Source organism: Marmota flaviventris, chromosome 20 (assembly GCF_047511675.1).
Source record: "Marmota flaviventris isolate mMarFla1 chromosome 20, mMarFla1.hap1, whole genome shotgun sequence".
NCBI classification, from domain to species: Eukaryota; Metazoa; Chordata; class Mammalia; order Rodentia; family Sciuridae; genus Marmota; species Marmota flaviventris.
The window spans coordinates 19263307-19280900 of NC_092517.1; the positions used below are offsets into that span (position 1 = coordinate 19263307).

Genomic DNA, 17594 nt, shown 5'->3' on the forward strand with positions numbered 1-17594 from the left:
TCACACATCAGATAGAGAACTAAAATCTAGTGTATATAAAGAACTCAAAATGCTAAGCACCAAAAAACCCAATAATCCAACCAACAAATTGGCCAAGGACCTGAACAGACACTTCTCAGAAAAGGATGTAGAATCAATCAACAAATATTTAAAAAAATGTTCATCATCTCTTGCAATTAGAGAAATGCAAATCAAAACCACTCTAAGATATCATCTCACTCCAGTCAGAATGGCAGCTATCATAAAGACAAACAACAAGTGTTGGCAAGGATGTGGGGGAAAAGGCACACTCATACACTGCTGGTGGGACTGCAAATTGGTGCAAACAACATGGAAAACTGTATAGAGATTCCTTCGAAATCTGGGAATGAAAACACCATTTGACCCAGCTATTCCTCTTCTCGGACTATTCTCAAAGGACTTGAAAACAGCATACTACAGGAACACAGCCACGTCAATGTTTATAGCAGCACAATGCAGAATAGCAAACTGTGGAGCCAACCCAGATGCCCTTCAGTGGATGAATGGATAAAAATATGGGGCATATATACACAATGCAATTTTACTCAGCAATAATAAAATCATGGCAATTGCACGTAAATGGATGGTATTGGAGAAGTCAAGTTAGGCAAAACCAAAAAATAAATGTTGAATGGTTTCTCTGATATAAGGAGGCTGAGTATAGTGGGGTAGGGAGGGGGAGCATGGGAGGAATAGATGAATTCTACATAGGGCAGAGGGGTTGGAGGGGAGGGGAAGAGGCAGGGGATTAGCAGTGATTGTGGAATGTGATGACACCATTATCCGAAGTACATGTATGAAGACACAAATTGGTGCCAACATACCTTATATACAACCAGATATATGAAAAAATTGTGATATATATGTGTATTAAGAGTTGTATTGCAGAAAGAAATGAGTACATATATAATGGCATAAATTAGCATGAATATACTTTCTGTACAGAGATACGAAAAATTGTGCTCTATGTGTGTAATAAGAATTGTAATGCATTCCACTGTTGTCGTGTATTTAAAAAAATAAATAATTTTTTTAAAAGAAAGGTATTGAAACCCATTGTGGAAACTATAAGCCTACATGGCTATATATCTTAAAAACACATAGCTGGAAGGGAAGATGCATGAACAACATGAGAAACCAAGAAAGAATGTGCCCCAAACAAAGATGCTACATTATTAGAATCCATGGTCAGAATAGCAGGATAAATGGGAGAAGGTACATAATTTTCTGTGAATTAAAGGATGATATGAGAGCAAATACAGACAGCAAAGGATCATTTTGATAAAGAGCTACATAAGCAAATTCAGAAAGCAAAAGATTCCTTCAATAAGGAGATTGAGATTTTGAAAAAAAAAAAAAAAACAGAGATCCTTGAAATGAAGGAAACAGTAAACCAAATTAAGAACTCAATAGGAAGCATCTCCAACAGAATAGATCACTTGGAAGACAGAACCTCTGACATTGAAGGCAAAATATAAAATCTTGAAAAAATAAAGTTGACCCCAGTGAAGATGGTAAGAAATCATGAGCAGAAGATTCAAGAATTGTGAGATAATATGAAAAGACCAAATTTAACAACTATTGAGATAGATGAAGGCATAGAGGACTAAACTACAGAAAAGGACAACTATTCAATGAAATAATATCAGAAAAATTTCCAAACATGTAGAGTGAATTGGGAAATCAAATACAAGGATCGTATAGGACACCAAATGAACAAGATCACTACAGGTCTACACCAACGCAAATCATAATGAAAACACCTAGCATACAGGAGAAGCAGAGCATTTCAAAAGCCACAAGAGAAAGGAATCAAATTACATATGGGGAAAATCAATCAGGATCTCTGATTTCTCAACTGAGACCCTGAAATCTACAAGATCCTGCAACAATATAAACCAAGCTCTGAAAGAAATGGATGCCAACCAAGAATCATACCCAGCAAAATTAAATTTTGATTAGCAATTAGATTTCAATTCAGATGTTATTTTATGACAAAATAAAAACCTTCCATCATACACAAAATTAAAAGAATTTACAACGAGAAACCTGCAACACAGATCATCCTTGGCAAAATATTCCAGGAGGAAGAAATGAACAACAATAAAAAATCAGAAAAGAGTAGCATCACTCTAAAGGAAAAACCTATCAAAGAGAAACTGACTTAGTTAAATACGAAAAATAACTGGGAATACAAATCTTGTCTCAATAATAACCCTGAAAGTTTAGTTCCAACTCAGCAATCAAAAGACAGGCAGATTGGATAAAAAAAAAGACCAAATTATGCTGCCTCCAAGAGACTCATCTCATAGGAAAAGACACCCACAGACTGAAGGTGACAGGTTGGAAAAAAATATATCACTCAGGCTGGGGCTGGGGCTCAGTGGTAGAGCACTCGCCTAGCACATGTGAGACCCTGTATTCGATCCTCAGCACCACATAAAACTAAATAATAAAGGTATTGTGTCCATATACAAAAAATAAATATTAAAACACATACCACCACTCACATGGAATGTGGAGGCAAGCAGGGGTTTCCATTCTTATATCAAATAATGTGGACTTCAAGTGAAAGTTAATCAAAAGGGATAAAGAAGGACACTACATACTGCTTAAAGGAACCATACACCAACAAGACAGAACAATTATAAATATACACACCCCCAAAACAATGGAGCATCTATGTTCAAACAGACTCTTCTCAAGTTTAAGGGCCAAGTAGACCACAAGACAATAATTCTGATGACTTTAACACACCTCTTTTACCACTGGATACATCTTCCAAACAATATCCAGACAGAAACTATAGAACTCATAATACAATCAACAACTTAGATTTAACTGACATACATAGACTATTTCATCCTTCAACAGGCAAAGACACTTTCTTCTCAGCAGCAAATGGATCCTTCTCTAAAATAGACCATATGTCATGCCAAAAAGGAACTCCAAGCAATACATAAAAGTAAAGGTACTACCCTGCATTCTATCAGATCATAATGGAACAAAATTAGAAATCAATGATAAAAATAGAAGCTACTCCTATACCTGGAGACTAAATAATATGCTAGTGAATGAACAATGGGTTGCAGAAAACATAAAAGAGGAGATTTAAAAATTCTTAGAGGTGAATGAGGACACAGATACAACATATCAAAATCTCTGGGACACTATGAAGGCTTACTAAGAGGAAAGTTCATTGCATGGAGTTCATTCCTTAAAAAAAGAAAAAGTCAAATAAATGACCTAAAATTACATCTCAAAGCCCTAGGAAAAACAATTAATCAACACCAAAAGCAGTAAGGACAGAAAATAATTAAAATCAGAGCTGAGATCAATGAAATTAGAACAAAAGAAGCAAATAAAAATTGACAAAGTGACTGGTAATGGTACCACCATTTGACCCAGCTATCCCACTCCCTGGTCTATACCTAAAGGACTTAAAAACAGCATACTACAGGGACACAGTCACAATGTTTTTAGCAGCACAATTCACAAGAGTTAAACTGTGGAGCCAACATAGATGCCCTTCAGTGGATGAATGGATAAAGAAAATGTGGCATTTGTACACAATGGAATATTACTCAGCAATAAAAGAAAATAAAATCATGGCATTTGCAGGTAAATGGGTGGCATTGGAGAAGATAATGCTAAGTGAAGTTAGCCAAACCCAAAATAACAAATGCTGAATGTTTTCTCTGATATAAGGAGGCTGACTCATAGTGGGGTAGGGAGGGGGAGCATGGGAGGAATAGAAGAATTCTATTTAGGGCAGTGTGGTGGGAGGAATAGGGAGGGGAAAGGGATTAGCAAGGATGGTGGAATATAATAGACATCATTATCCAAAGTACACGTATGAACACACGAATTGATGTCAACCTACTTCATATACAGAGATATGAAAAATTGTGCTGTATATGTGTAATAAGAATTGTAATATATTCCGCTGCCATATATTTTTAATTTTTTTTTAAATTTTTAAAATGAAAAGTTGGCTCTTTGAAAAACAAATACATTTGATAAAACCTTATCCATGCTACTGTAGAGAAGGAGAGAAATACTCCAATTACTAAAATCCATGATGAAAAAGGAAATATCACCATGAACACTAGAAAAATACAGAAGATAATTAGTAATTATTTTGAAAATTTGTACTGCAATAAAACTGAAAATATTGAAGTCATCAACAAATGTCTAGAATCATGTGACTTACCCAAACTGAGTAAGTTAAACAGATCTTTTTCAAGCAATGAAATAGAAGACACCATCAAAAGCCTGCCAACCAAAAAAATAAATAAAGCCCAGGACTCAATGGATACAAGACCTTCAAAGAAGGTCCTCAAATTATTCCATGAAATATAAAAAGAGGGAGCACTTCCAAACTCACTCTATAAGGCCAATATCTCCTTGATTCTAAAATCAGACAAACACAGAAAAGAAAGTGTACTTCAGACCAATACCTCTAAAAAGCAGAAGCAAAAATTCTGAATAAAATTCTGGCAAATCAAATACAAAAACATATCAAAAAGATGGTTCATCATGATGAAGTGCGATTCATCCCAGGGATGCAAGGTTGGTTCAACATACAGAAATCAATAAATGTAATTCATCACATCAGTAGATTTAAAAATAAGAAACTTATGAGCATCTCAACAAATGTAGAAAAAGCATTTGACAAAATACAGCACCCCTTCATGTTCAAAACACTAGAAAAACTAGGGATAACAGGAACTTCCCTCAACATTTTAAAGGCTCTCTATGCCAAGTCTCAGCCAACATCATTCTAAATGGAGAAAAACTGAAGGCATTCCCTCTATAATTGGAAACAAGACAGGGATGCCCTCTCTCACACTTCTATTCAATATAGTTCTTGAAACACTGGCCAGAGCAATTAGACAGATGAAAGAAATTAAACGAATAAGTATAGGAAAAGAAGAACTTAAACTAGCACTATTTGCTGATGATATGATTCTGTACCTAGAAGACTCAAAAAACTCCACTAGAAAACTTCTAGAACTAGAATTCTGCAAAGTAGCAGGATATAAAATCAACACCCATAAATCAAAGGCATTTCTGTATATCAGGGACAAATCCTCTGAGAGAGAAATGAGGAAAACTACCCCATTCACAATATCCTCAATAAAAAAAGATACTTGGGAATCAACAAGAGGTGAAGGATCTATACAATGAAAACTATGAAACACTAAAGAGAAATCAAAGACCTTAGAAGATGGAAAGATTTAACTTGATCTTGAATAGGCAGAATTAATATTATCAAAAGACCATACTACCAAAAGCACTCTACAGATTTAATGCAATTCTGATCAAAATCCCAATGGCATTCCTCATAGAAATAGAAAAAACAATCATGAAATACATCTGGAAAAATGAGAGGCCCAGAATAGATAAAGCAATTCTTAGCAGGAAAAGGGAGGCAGGTGGTATTGCTATACCAGACCTTAAACTATACTTCAGAGACATAGTAACAAAAACAACATGGTACTGGCATCAAAACAGGCTGGTAGACCAATAGCCCAGAATACAGGACACAGAGACCGACCCACAAAACTACAATTATCTTATATTAGACAAAGGAGCTAAAAATATGCACTGTAAAAAAGAGAGCATCTTCAACAAATGGTGATGGGAAAACTGGAAATCGATAGGCAGCAAAGTAAAATTGAATCCCTCTCTCTCACCATGCATAAAAGTTAACTCAAAATGGATCAAGGGTCTAGGAATTAAACCAGAGACTCTCCAAATAGAAGAAAAAGTAGTCCCTAATCTCCATCATGTGGGATTAGGCCACAACTTCCTTAATAACACTCCTATAGCACAGGAATTAAAACCATGAATCAACACATGGGATAAATTTAAACTAAAGATTTTTATTTAAAAAAAAAACAATAGAATAGAGAGCCTACTTTCAGGGAGCAAATCTTTACCCCTCACACATCAGTTGGAGCACTAAAGTCTAGGGTATATAAAGAACTCAAACATCTTAACACCAAAAAAAAAAAAAAAAAAAACCCCAAAAAACAAATAATCCAATGAATAAATGGGCCAAGAACCCGAACAGACACTTCTTAGAAGAGGATACACAATCAACAATTATATGAAAAAATGCTCATCATCTCTAGCAATCAGAGAAATGCAAATCAAAATCACTCTAAGATACCATCTCACTCCAGTCAGAAGAGCAGCTATTATGAAGACAAACAACAATAAGTGTTGGTGAGGATGTGGGGGAAAGGCACACTCATACACTGCTGGTGGGACTGCAAATTGGTGCAGCCAACTTGGAAATCAGTATGGACATTCCTTGGAAATCTGGGGTTGGAACCACCATTTGACCCAGCTATTTCTCTTCTCGGACTATACCAAGAAACAAAAACAGCACACTACAGGGACACAGCCAGGTCATTGTTTATAGCAGCACAATTCATAATAGCTAAACTGTGGAGTCAAACTAGATGCCCTTCAGTGGATGAGTGGATAAAAAAATGTGGCATGTACACACAATGGAATATTACTCATCATTAAAAAAGAACAAAATCATGGCACTTGCACATAAATGGATGGAGATGGAGAAGATAATGCTAAGTGAAGTCAGCCAATCCCCCCCAAAAAAATGCTGAATGTTTTCTCTGATATAAGGAGGCTGACTCATAGCGGGGTAGGGAGGAGCAGCATGGGAGGAATAGATGAATTCTAGAAAGGGCAGAGGGGTGGGAGGGAAAGGGAGGGGGCAGGGGATTAACAAGGATGGTGGAATGTGATGTCATCATTATACAAAGTTCATGTATGAAGACTTGAATTGGGTCTCAACATTACTTATACACAAAGAGAGATGAAAAATTGTGATATATATGTGTATTAAGAGTTGTAATGAAAAAAGTACATGTATAATGGCATAAATTGATGTGAATATACTTTATATACAGAAATGTGAAAAATTGTGCTCTATGTGAAATAAGGATTATAATGCATTCCACTGTTGTTGTGTATTTAAAAAAAATAATAAAAAGCATAAAAAAATCATGATCTAAAAAACATCTAGAAAAAAAGAAAGAAAGAAACTAACTGAGACAGGATGCATTTGGTGCTACATACCTGATATATCCAGTGGTCTGGAGGCTGAGGCAGGGGGATCACAATTGTGAAGCTTACCCTAGCAACTGAGTGAAACCCTGCCTAAATTCAAAAATAAATAGGCAGTAGTAATTTTTAAAAATTAAGAAAAAAATAAATTTTTTAAATAAAAATTTTAAAAGGACTGAGGATATTGTTCAGTAATAGGACATCCTGGTTCCAATCCCCAGTTTCACAGAAGGAAAAAAAAGAACAAAAAAAAGTCCTTTTCAAAGTTACAGAAAAAATATTTTTAAAATTATAAATTGTATATATGGAAAACAAAAATTCTATTCCTCAAATGACTCCATTAAAGAGAACAAGGAGAAGTGATAGATGAAAGAAACCAATTGCCTCACCTTTAACCAAACTCTTCTAAGAAAGGGAACAGAGACTGTGAGAGAAACGCAGGCAAGAGCCGTGAACAGCCCCTTCAAATAGCAGGTATCTAAATGTCCCTTCATCACAAAGCAATCAACATCTTTAGAAAGGAGGGACTGTACAAGAAAGTCACATTGAACACAAATTGAGACAGTGTTGAAGAACATGTGGGGTTATCATGAAGGTCCACAAAAACAGACACTACAGCACCTGTTCATATGGGGACACAGCACACTCCTCCAGAGCCTGGTGACAGAGGATGTCCATTTGGTAATAGATAAATAATAAACTATGGAAAATAACCATTTCTGGCAATCAGCCACATTTTGTTTGCCATATTGCATACAGTTTGACAAATACTATGAAACTCCATGTCAGTTTTATATAGCAGTCACATAAATGTCACATTTCACATATAAGCATACTTAAATAGTACATCTGCAGAATTTGAAAAAATACAAATGCAGATGAGCACATAACAGACTGAATTACACACCCTGGGTATAGATGATAGGACTCCTCATTATAAAGAGGACAGCTTCCCTCAGGTTCATCTATGACAACATCTCATCAAAATTTCACCATGATTTCCTTTTCACTGAAGAAGGGACCAAAGCAAACAGTTTGAAAAATTCTCATGGAAGGTTGAATTGATATGAAATTAGCCAGGAATTCTGAACTCTAAGAGCAAAAGCAGGAGCTATCATTACCAGGCACTAATGCATGTTATAGAATCATCATATTGCAGTAATTTGAGGACCAAAGAAATCACAATGCAGAAATTTCATAGATGACTCCATCTGTATGTATATGTCCTTTTTATTATGAAGTGCACTGAGAAGTCCTAGATAAATGCAACCATCTCCAGCAGAGGATTTGATGTGAATGAACAAGACAACCCAATGTGAAGGGAGGTGTGGGAACTGGAGGTGCAGAGCACTGGTAGGGCTTGGGTGTAGGACGTGCGTGGTACTGGATTACACTCCAGCATCCCAAAGAAGCACATATTGAGTAGGATTATGTTTCAAAATTATACCAGAATAGGAGGCTCCTGGATTCTCTCCACACATGGATACACCAAATAAACACCTACTTCTGTTTGGAGTCCCTCTTCAATAAAGTTATACATGGATTGAGAGACCTATGCATTGGACCACTGAGAAAATCTCTACCATCCAAAGGGCAGGCAAAGTTGGGGCACATGTGGGCATTAGACATGCCTTGAGCAATGTGCCACATAATTGGGACAGAATACCCCATTCCAGTGTCACCCAGAGTATAGAAAAACTGATTTGGGTCACAAATGGAGCACATTGAACACTAAATGACTTGTAGCTGGAAACTCGATTTCTCTGGTGCACATAAAGAGCCAGATATACACAAGTACCAGGATGAGAGAAAAGGGGTGGTTTTCTATGGCTGTAGTGGGTCATTAGCTTTATCCATGGGACCAGGGTAGAAGGGGAGTGGGATCAAGGGTCCCAGTTTATCCCTAGAAGGGATTTGCCAGCATGATCTGCAAACTGTGGCTCCTAACAGTTGAGCTCCTCCCTAGCCAGTCCCTGAGGGTAGACAGGACAAATGCAGTCCACCCAGCAGCCCTGCCTGAGCCCTCTCCCCCCTACCTCAGTAATGACTCTAGGTCTCACCAGTTCTTTCTGGAAGGAGTATGTCCAGACACTCAGGGTCCCAACATGTTTTCCCATTCCATGGACTCCATCCTAACCCACCAAGCTTTGGGAGCAGTGGCAACTGTGCATGTGCAAATCTCCCTGGATCCCAAAGGAGGGGCTTCACATTGGCTGGAAGCATTTCCACGGACTACTATCACCCGCCCCCCCCACACACACACACAGGAGTGAAGAAAAAGGATGAAAACCACAGCTCCCTGTTTCTTTCTAGAATAGGCTCACACCACCTTCCTGCAGTGAGTACAAGCAGCCTGGGTTCTAACCAACTGCATCAGGAATTCAGCCCCCAGCCAAGTAGGAGATCTTCTGCAGCCCGACTCCAACTGTGGGAAAGGCTCCTACCAAACAGGCGAAGGAACTAGTCCTCCAATGACATGAATATGGAGCAAGACCCGCTCACACGGGACTAGAATATAAGCTTAGTTCAGCCATTTTAAAAAATAGCATGGAGTTCTTTAAAAGCTAACAGAGTAACGACCACTCTGGACGCATTTCCAGAGGAACTTGAACCAGTGTGTTCATAAATGGCCGAATGCCCATCGCTGTTCCAGGATCCACAGGAGCCAGGACGAGGGACATCTGAAGTGGCTTCTGGATAAGGAGACTCCTCCCAGCTGCAGGGCCATCACCTACTCCCCTGAGAAACTACTTCCCCTAAATGCACCTGCTCATAGGTCCACAGGTGGCTGAGATTTACCAGATGCTCAGGAGACCTCAGATGACCCAGGTGTGGGATGGTAGGTGTCAGGCAGAGCCAAAACAGTACCAGGAAAATATCACAGAGGGCATGAGACCCCTAGGACATGCACTCCACAGGGGGGACACTCAGCCCAAAGACATCCTGACAAGGTATCTGGCCTGGAAGAGAAAGGGAGAGTACACACACACACACTCACATATTTTTTTCAAATGTCAAGTGGTTTTTGGTGTACTTTTCTCTCATGTGAAATGCTCATAAACAGAAAACCAAAACTTTGCTTCTTATTTTATTACAATGAGGAGGAAAAACTGTCACTGGAAATGGGGACAGGGGAGTGGAATTTGAGAAATTCATGGATACATGTGTACAGGTTTCGTCTGGGAGACAGGGTTGTGGATCTGACATTTTGCTTCCCTTACATTTAGAACATTTAGGGGGCCCCAGGCAGGCGGGCACACACCTGTAATCCCAGCCACTCAGGAGGCTGAGGTATAAGTTCAAGGCCAGACTCAGCATCTCAGCTTCTGTCAGGAGATAAATGATTAAAAGTACGAGGGATATAGCTCTGTGGGAAAGGACCTCTGCATTCAATCCACTATGCTCCCCATGCCCCCCAAAAGAAAGAAAACTCAGGGGGGAGAAAAACCTGACACTCCTGCAGCTCCAAGCCCGCTTGGGTAGGAAAAGGGCCCACGGAATGGCGATTCTCACAGCCATGACACCCTGAAACCCACCACAGAAGAAATTCAGGGAGGAGACTTGAGATGCCAATTTGTCCAGGAGATACCCATGTGTTCAATAATGAGAATAAAAAGAATCCAACATCTTTAGAAACCCGAGAAATGTGAAATAAAACCCTATCAGAGAGAAAATTAAATAGTATCAATGAAGTTAGGAAACAAAAGAATTCTAATAAACTCAAAAAGTTTAAGTGCTTCTTAATTATTTGTGGAAACTGTTTTGCCATTAAAGACACATGATAGTCCCCCACCACAGGGACTTACTCAAATCAGTTCATATGACCAGGATAATACGTTAGTAGTCATGGTACATTCAGCTCAAAAATAGTATAAAATACCATGGGTAAGTTTTACACGGGTGCCATATGCATGTGGTATTACGTGTAACTATGACACACAAATTAACAATCCAGCATGCTTTACTCTTAATGGAAGCATCCAGTCCTAAAATTCATCCACAAAGTTAAATATATGTAAACTTAACCAAGAAACATTTGAATTATAAGAGAAGAAGGAGAAGAAGAAGAAGGAGGAGGAGGAGGAGGAGGAGGAGGAGGAGGAGGAGGAGGAGGAGGAGAAGAAGAAAGAAGAAGAAGTTGTTGTTATTACTCAACATATGCATTGGGAAGCTGTACTGTTACAATTGTCATCAAGGAATCACAGCGTCAACAAAGTCCACCCACAAACCCATGTGTTTGTAAAAATCATACACTTAATTGCAACGGAAAAGTCATTATCAATCAAACCCTAGCCAGGCCAATCTCAGCAACTTAGCTAGACCCGCGGTCAGAATAAAAACTAAAAACTACCAGGGACATGGCTGAGTGGTAAAGCACCCTTCTGTTAACTACAAAAAATAAATAAATTCCACAAAACTAGCTCAGGAATAGGCAAGGTCCCTGTTCTCCGCAGCTTCCCTCCTGCAGGAAAATGGTGTTTGGAAATTTGATTTTTTTTTTTTTTTTTGGCGGGGGGGGGGGGGTACTGGGCATTGAACTCAGGGGTCCTCGACCACTGAGCCCCATCCCCAGCCCTATTTTGCATTTTATTTCGAGGCAGGGTCTCCCTGAGTCCAAGTGCCTCACCCACTTGCTGAGGCTGGCCTTGACCTCGCAGTCCTCCTGCATCAGCACCACCCACCACCCACCACCCAGCCGCTGGGATGACAGGTGTGTGCCATCCCAAGGCTTGGAGATTAGATTCTGCATTTCCCTAATTCCCACCTGTCAATCACCACAGCCCAGGATGACGCTGGCAGCCGAGCTCACCTGCCAGATAGATAGGACTCCAGCAGGGGCTGAGGCTGCCCCAGGGGATGGCGAGGCTGCGAGGGGTCTCCGCCAGTGTCACGCTCCCCACCCGGCTGGCCAGGGGGACTGAGGGGCTCTGTCCCCCAGGGGCTCATGCTTGAGGACACAGAGAGCGCCCGGAATCGGGGTCGGCCAACTCGGGTTCCCGCCACAGTGGGTCCCTCCCGACCCTCTCCCTCCCAACCTCCCTCCCGAGCCTCCCTGTCCAGGCACAAGGTGCCACTGCACACTCACCATTTCCTAGTGCCCAGCAGCCAAGCCTGCCCTGGGGAGCTTCAGTCCCTGCATGGCAGGGCCACCCGGGATCCCGGGCCTGGAGAGAAGCCTGGAGTCCAACTGCAGGAATCCTAGAATCGCGGACCTAGGAGAAATAAATCCCATCCGCAGCGCGGAGGCCCGCCCCCTGCTCGTTGGCTGCGCTCAGGATTGGACAGAGATCAGCACGGGGGCTTCTGATTGGACAGGGCGTCAGTCTCTGCTCCGTCCCCCCCCAGCCGGATCCCAGGGAGCCTTCTTTTTGAGTGACAGCGCTTCAGGCAAGAAGGAGGCCAGAATGGCAGGGTTTGGGTGCAGCTCTTTTTCTTTTCCTTTTGAGGTCTGGGCATTGGGTTAGGGTTAGGGTGACCAGAATTGTAAGTTCTGTTGGGTTTTGATGTTAGGAAATTGAAGTCATTTCTTGAAAGTGTCACCACCTGGGCCTCCTCCTATAATAAGACCACCCAGAGCGTCTTCGGGTGCTGACTTGTCCTCTGTTCATCTGCGCAAAATTCTCCAAGCAGAACTGGCCTTTCCTCCCTTGGGAACTGCCCAGTGCATCAAGGCCAGCGCTGGTGAAGGCTCACGGGGACCTGGCAGGCGCCCTGGAGGAGGCTCCGACCAGGTTGGCAGCATGAGAGCTGATGTTCCTCCAGCTGAGTTGAATCTGTGTCTGGAGCCCACGTTGAGTTGGAGGAAGAATAAGGAGATCAGCACAGAAGAGACGCGAGAGCGCAGACCTGGGTAAACCCCAGCTGCACCCGGGCTCCCTCACTCTCTGGCAACTGGGGGTTGAATTCAGAGGACTCGACCTCTAAGCCCCTTCCCCAGCCCTAGTTTGAGTTTTATTTAGAGACAGGGTCTCACTGAGTTGCTTAGCACCTTGCTTTTGCTAAGGCTGGCTTTGAATTCGCCATCCTCCTGCCTCAGCCTCCCCAGCTGCTGCAATGACAGGCATGTGCCACTTTTTTTTTCTTTCTTTTTGAGAGAAATACCTGCGGTGGCCACAGGATGACAGCCTTGCACAAATCAAGGCCACCCTGGGTGCTCTCCCTGGTTCCCGCCAGTCCCCCTGGATCTCAGGCAATGGGATCCTGCCTCCTCCTAAAACCAGAGACCCCCTGCCCAGGTGTGCATCCTTAGTATCAGCTGAATACTCTGCATTTGACAAGAAAAAAGAAACAGAAAAAAAGACAGACCCTACCTGCTTGTCTTGATGCAAACAAAGTCAATCTGTCTCCAAAGAGAGCTCTGCGTCTTGTCCCCCCAATTCAGTGGTGCAAAAAGTCACATAATACAGAGAAGTCTTCTCCTTAAGAGGGGCTCAAGGGTCTCTCTCTTTAAGGAAAAACAATTTGCGTTTGACTGGGAGTCCCAGAAAGCCAATTCCAGGTTTTCCTAATTTGGTAAATAGCTCCATAGCCTCCAATGCACCCTGCTCCTCTCTGCCTTAGTTAACCACGGAGGCCTCGAGGTTACCTGCCCCCTGGGACCCTTGCACCTGCAGATGAATGTGGGGGGGGGGGTCCTTTCTTCTCCATGCAGCGCCCTGAACCTCCACCTTCCCACAGGCTCCAACACCTTTGGCAGCATCCAATGGGGGAGCGGTTTAGAACATTCTGGAATGTACCTAAAGACATTTCCATATCTGGCTTTGATGCTATCAATTTGGTCCCATGGTCCTTTTCAGTACTTTTAAATCTTTTTCTATTTTATTGGTTCTTCGTAGTTATACATGACCATAGAGTCCATTGTGGTAAACTTATCCAAAAAAAAATATACCTTATTCTCCTTAGGACCCCACTCATGTGTATGGGCATGATGGGCCTGTTCACATAGGTATTTTTTATATTTAAATAGGAACATTATGGTTGGTTCATGCTACTGTCTTTCCTGTTCTTATCTCCCCTCCCTTCCTGTTGTTCCCCTTTGTCTAATCTACTGAACTTCTCCTTGTGCCCACCCTTCCTTCTGATATAGATAACACATATCAGGGAAAACATGTAACTTTTGGTTTGGGGGGATTGCCTTATTTTACTTTAGCATGATAATCTCCAGATCCATTCATTTACTGGCCAGTGTTATGAAGTCATCCTTTTTTAAAGCTGAGTAATATTCCACCATGTATACATACCACAATTTCTTTATCTACTCATCTGTTGATGGGCATTTAGGCTGTCTCCATAGCTTAGCTATTGTGAGTTGTGCTATCATAAACATTGATGTGGCTGTGTCTTTGTAGTATGCTGAATTTAAATCCTCTGATTTATGCTGAGGAGTGGGATAACTGAGTCAGATGGTGGTTCCAGTCCTAATTTCTTGAGGAGTCTCCATCCCGCTTTCCAGAGGAGTTGCACCAATGTGCAGTTTCTCCAACAAGGTGTGAGCATTTCCTGTCCCCCATATCCTCACCAATCTATTGTTACTGTATTCTTCTTAAATGCCATTCTGACTGAAGTGAAAGAGAAGCTCAGTGCAATTTTAATTTGCATTTCCCTAAGTGCTAGATACATTCCCTTTTCAGTATTTTTTAACATATTTTTTCTAGTTGGAGTCGGACCCAATACCTTTATTGTATCCATTTATTTTTCTGTGGTGCTGAGGATGGAACCCGGGGCCTCGCATGTGCTAGGTGAGCATTCTACAGCTGAGCCGCAGCCCCAGCCCCCATTTCACTATTTTTTTATGTTTGCTTCTCAGTAACAGCAGCCCAGGTATTTGGGGGACCAGTTTTGCTGCATGTATGAAATGGCAACATTTCTCTTGAAGGAAGACTGATAGGGTCAAGGCACATGCCCAGGATTCCAGGGATGAGCAGTACATGGCTGTCTTGCCCATGATGATAAGATTATGTGGGTGAGAAAAGGGACCGAGCTGAGGACACCTTGGGGCCAGAACCCCTCTTTCCCCCATGAGGGAAATGATCAATTATTATTGCTCTTAGTTTTCTTAAACAAAATGAGAAATTTTCATAACCTACCAGTGCCACTAGATATAGGTCCCTGGATGGAGCTCAGATTTGTCTTGAGTGGCAAGGAAAAGTGAATAACCAACCCAGTGGTTCCAATAACCAACAAGATAGACCTTGGGCTACTTGGGGGAAAAACACTGGATTTTACCCAATAATTAACAATCCAACAGCACCTGACGCCCAATTAACGGGGGATGGAGAATTAGATCAGTGGGTGTGGGTGTCTGTGGGTGGCCAGCTGCAGGAGCTTGCCTCTGGGTGCATTCCTTGCACCTGAGAGGTTTTTCAACACCAATGAGATAAGCATCTTGGCGAGAACTGGCAAAATCCTCTGCAATATTCTATCAGAAAAATTCATAAGCATCTTAATGTTTATCAGAAAATTTAAAAGCATCTTATTGTTTATGCTCAGTCAAATGTGCCTCAGTCAGAATGCAACCATTTGAAAAGAGCTGTCAACATGAAAAGTCTCTGAAATCTGCTGGTTTGTGGAACATGTTTGTGGATCCCTGTAAAAACCAAATGAGTTCATAAATCACCAGAATGCAGGAATGCCCACAAAAAATTGAAATTAAAAACAAGGTACTGGGGTTGTGGATCAGTGACAGAGCACCTGCCTAGCGCCTGTGAGGCACTGGGTTCAGTCCTCAGCACCACATTAAAAAGATATATATATATATATAAAAGGTACCCTGTCCAACTAAAAATATTTTTAAAAATAAAGATCAGATTAAAAAAAAAACTCCCTGCAATGCAGCATTATTCCTAGACCAGCTTCCTGGACCCCAAATACTAGCATGATATGAGCAAGCTTAGAAAAATGGGTGAGAAATTACAGAAGTCTGCTCTGGCCCCATCTCTAGTCCAGCTCCACTTAAATGTCCCTCTCCAAATAGCAACACCTCAGACCATGTATTTGCTGTCTCTCCCTTTAGAGCTTTCTCACATTTTTCCTTTCTTTCTTTTTGTTGAACCTATCAACTTGTGCATGCAGGGCAAGCACACTACCAACCTCACTGAAACCCCGGCCCCTCACGTTCTTTCCTGAATGTGCATCTGTTTTCTAAATAGGTCTGTTCACGTGCCTAACAATGAATAAGATCTTTTCTGCCTTGAAAACCAAGGAACCTACTTTTTCTGAGCTGATGTCCCTCTCTCTCCCTGGAATCCCTTCCCATAACACAACCTCACACTTGAGCTTTGGAATTGTGTGGGTTTTTTATTGATTGGGGTCTGATATCACATATATCACTGGAGGGAGGTAACCAGCAGCTATGCACTTTTTTTTAATAAGCAAAGGACAAGGTTTGGTAGCACATGTCATTAAGGCCAGGGAATTGGAAGGCTGCTTCAGGAGGATCTCAAGTCTGAGGCCTCAGTTGGCTTCATAGAAAGACCCTGCCTCAAAATAAAAAACTCAAATTTCTGACACTGGGTGAGTCTTCATGAACAATGAAGGGTCAGAGTTCCTGTTTCACAGTCTCCCCTTAGGATGCTGTGTGTAGGTATGTGACTGTTACCTTCCAACAGGACCTAGAGCAGTGGATGGTGCCTGCCTGTATTAATAAATGGATCAAATGAAATGAGTAAATAAGTAAAGCAATAAAAGATCTGACATTGTTGTTGGTTGTGATCCCAGGGATATGGAGGTTATGTTGTGTTTCTTGGCTCTTGTGTTCTTTCAAGAGAGGATTTTTAGATAATACATAAAATGTAATCAAAGTAGAGCAAAGTTTATTGGCCCAGAAATCACTATCAAGAAAGTGGGAGGAAAACAGTGAGGCTTCTCTGACATCTCTAGGCCTCATACCCCTTTGATCCTTAAGTTTATGGGAGATACTGTGGGTGATACCAGAGGCCTGCCCGTGGACCAATCCCTAGTTCTTAACGGGCAGTAGGATGACATCGCATTTGTAGGTTCCTACTCCATATGGTCTTGTCAAGAGTCACCAAAGAAAAACCTGAGTGTGTGTGTGTGTGTGTGTGTGTGTGTGTGTGTGAATTTTACTATAATAAAACTTTTATTATGGCAGCTACTCTGAAGACAAAAAACAATAAGTGTTGGCGAGGATGTGAGGAAAAAGCACACTCATACACTGCTGGTGGGACTAAAAATTGCTGCAGCCAATATGGAAAGCAGTATGGAGATTCCTTGGAAATCTGGGAATGGAACTACCATTTGACCCAGCTATCCCTCTCCTCGGTCGAAACCCAAAGGACTTAAAAAACAGCATAATACAGGGACACAGCCACATCAATGTTTATAGCAACATGATTCACAATAGGTAAACTGTGGAGCCAACCTAGATGGCCTTGAGTGAATGCACGGATGGAAAATTATGCATTATATATACATAATGGAATTTTAATCAGCAACAAAAGAGAATAAAATCA

At 41.3% G+C, this 17594-nt stretch overlaps 1 protein-coding gene across 1 annotated transcript in view; it reads right to left on the reverse strand.

Moving 5' to 3' along the window:
- LOC139703048 (zinc finger protein 420-like) overlaps positions 1–12069 on the reverse strand; it is a 62758-nt gene extending 50689 nt beyond the window's left edge. The window contains exon 1 of the mRNA XM_071605968.1: positions 11933–12069. Within this exon, the coding sequence (XP_071462069.1) occupies positions 11933–12069 (137 nt within the window). The remainder of the gene's footprint in view (positions 1–11932) is intronic.
- Positions 12070–17594: the final 5525 nt, after the last annotated feature.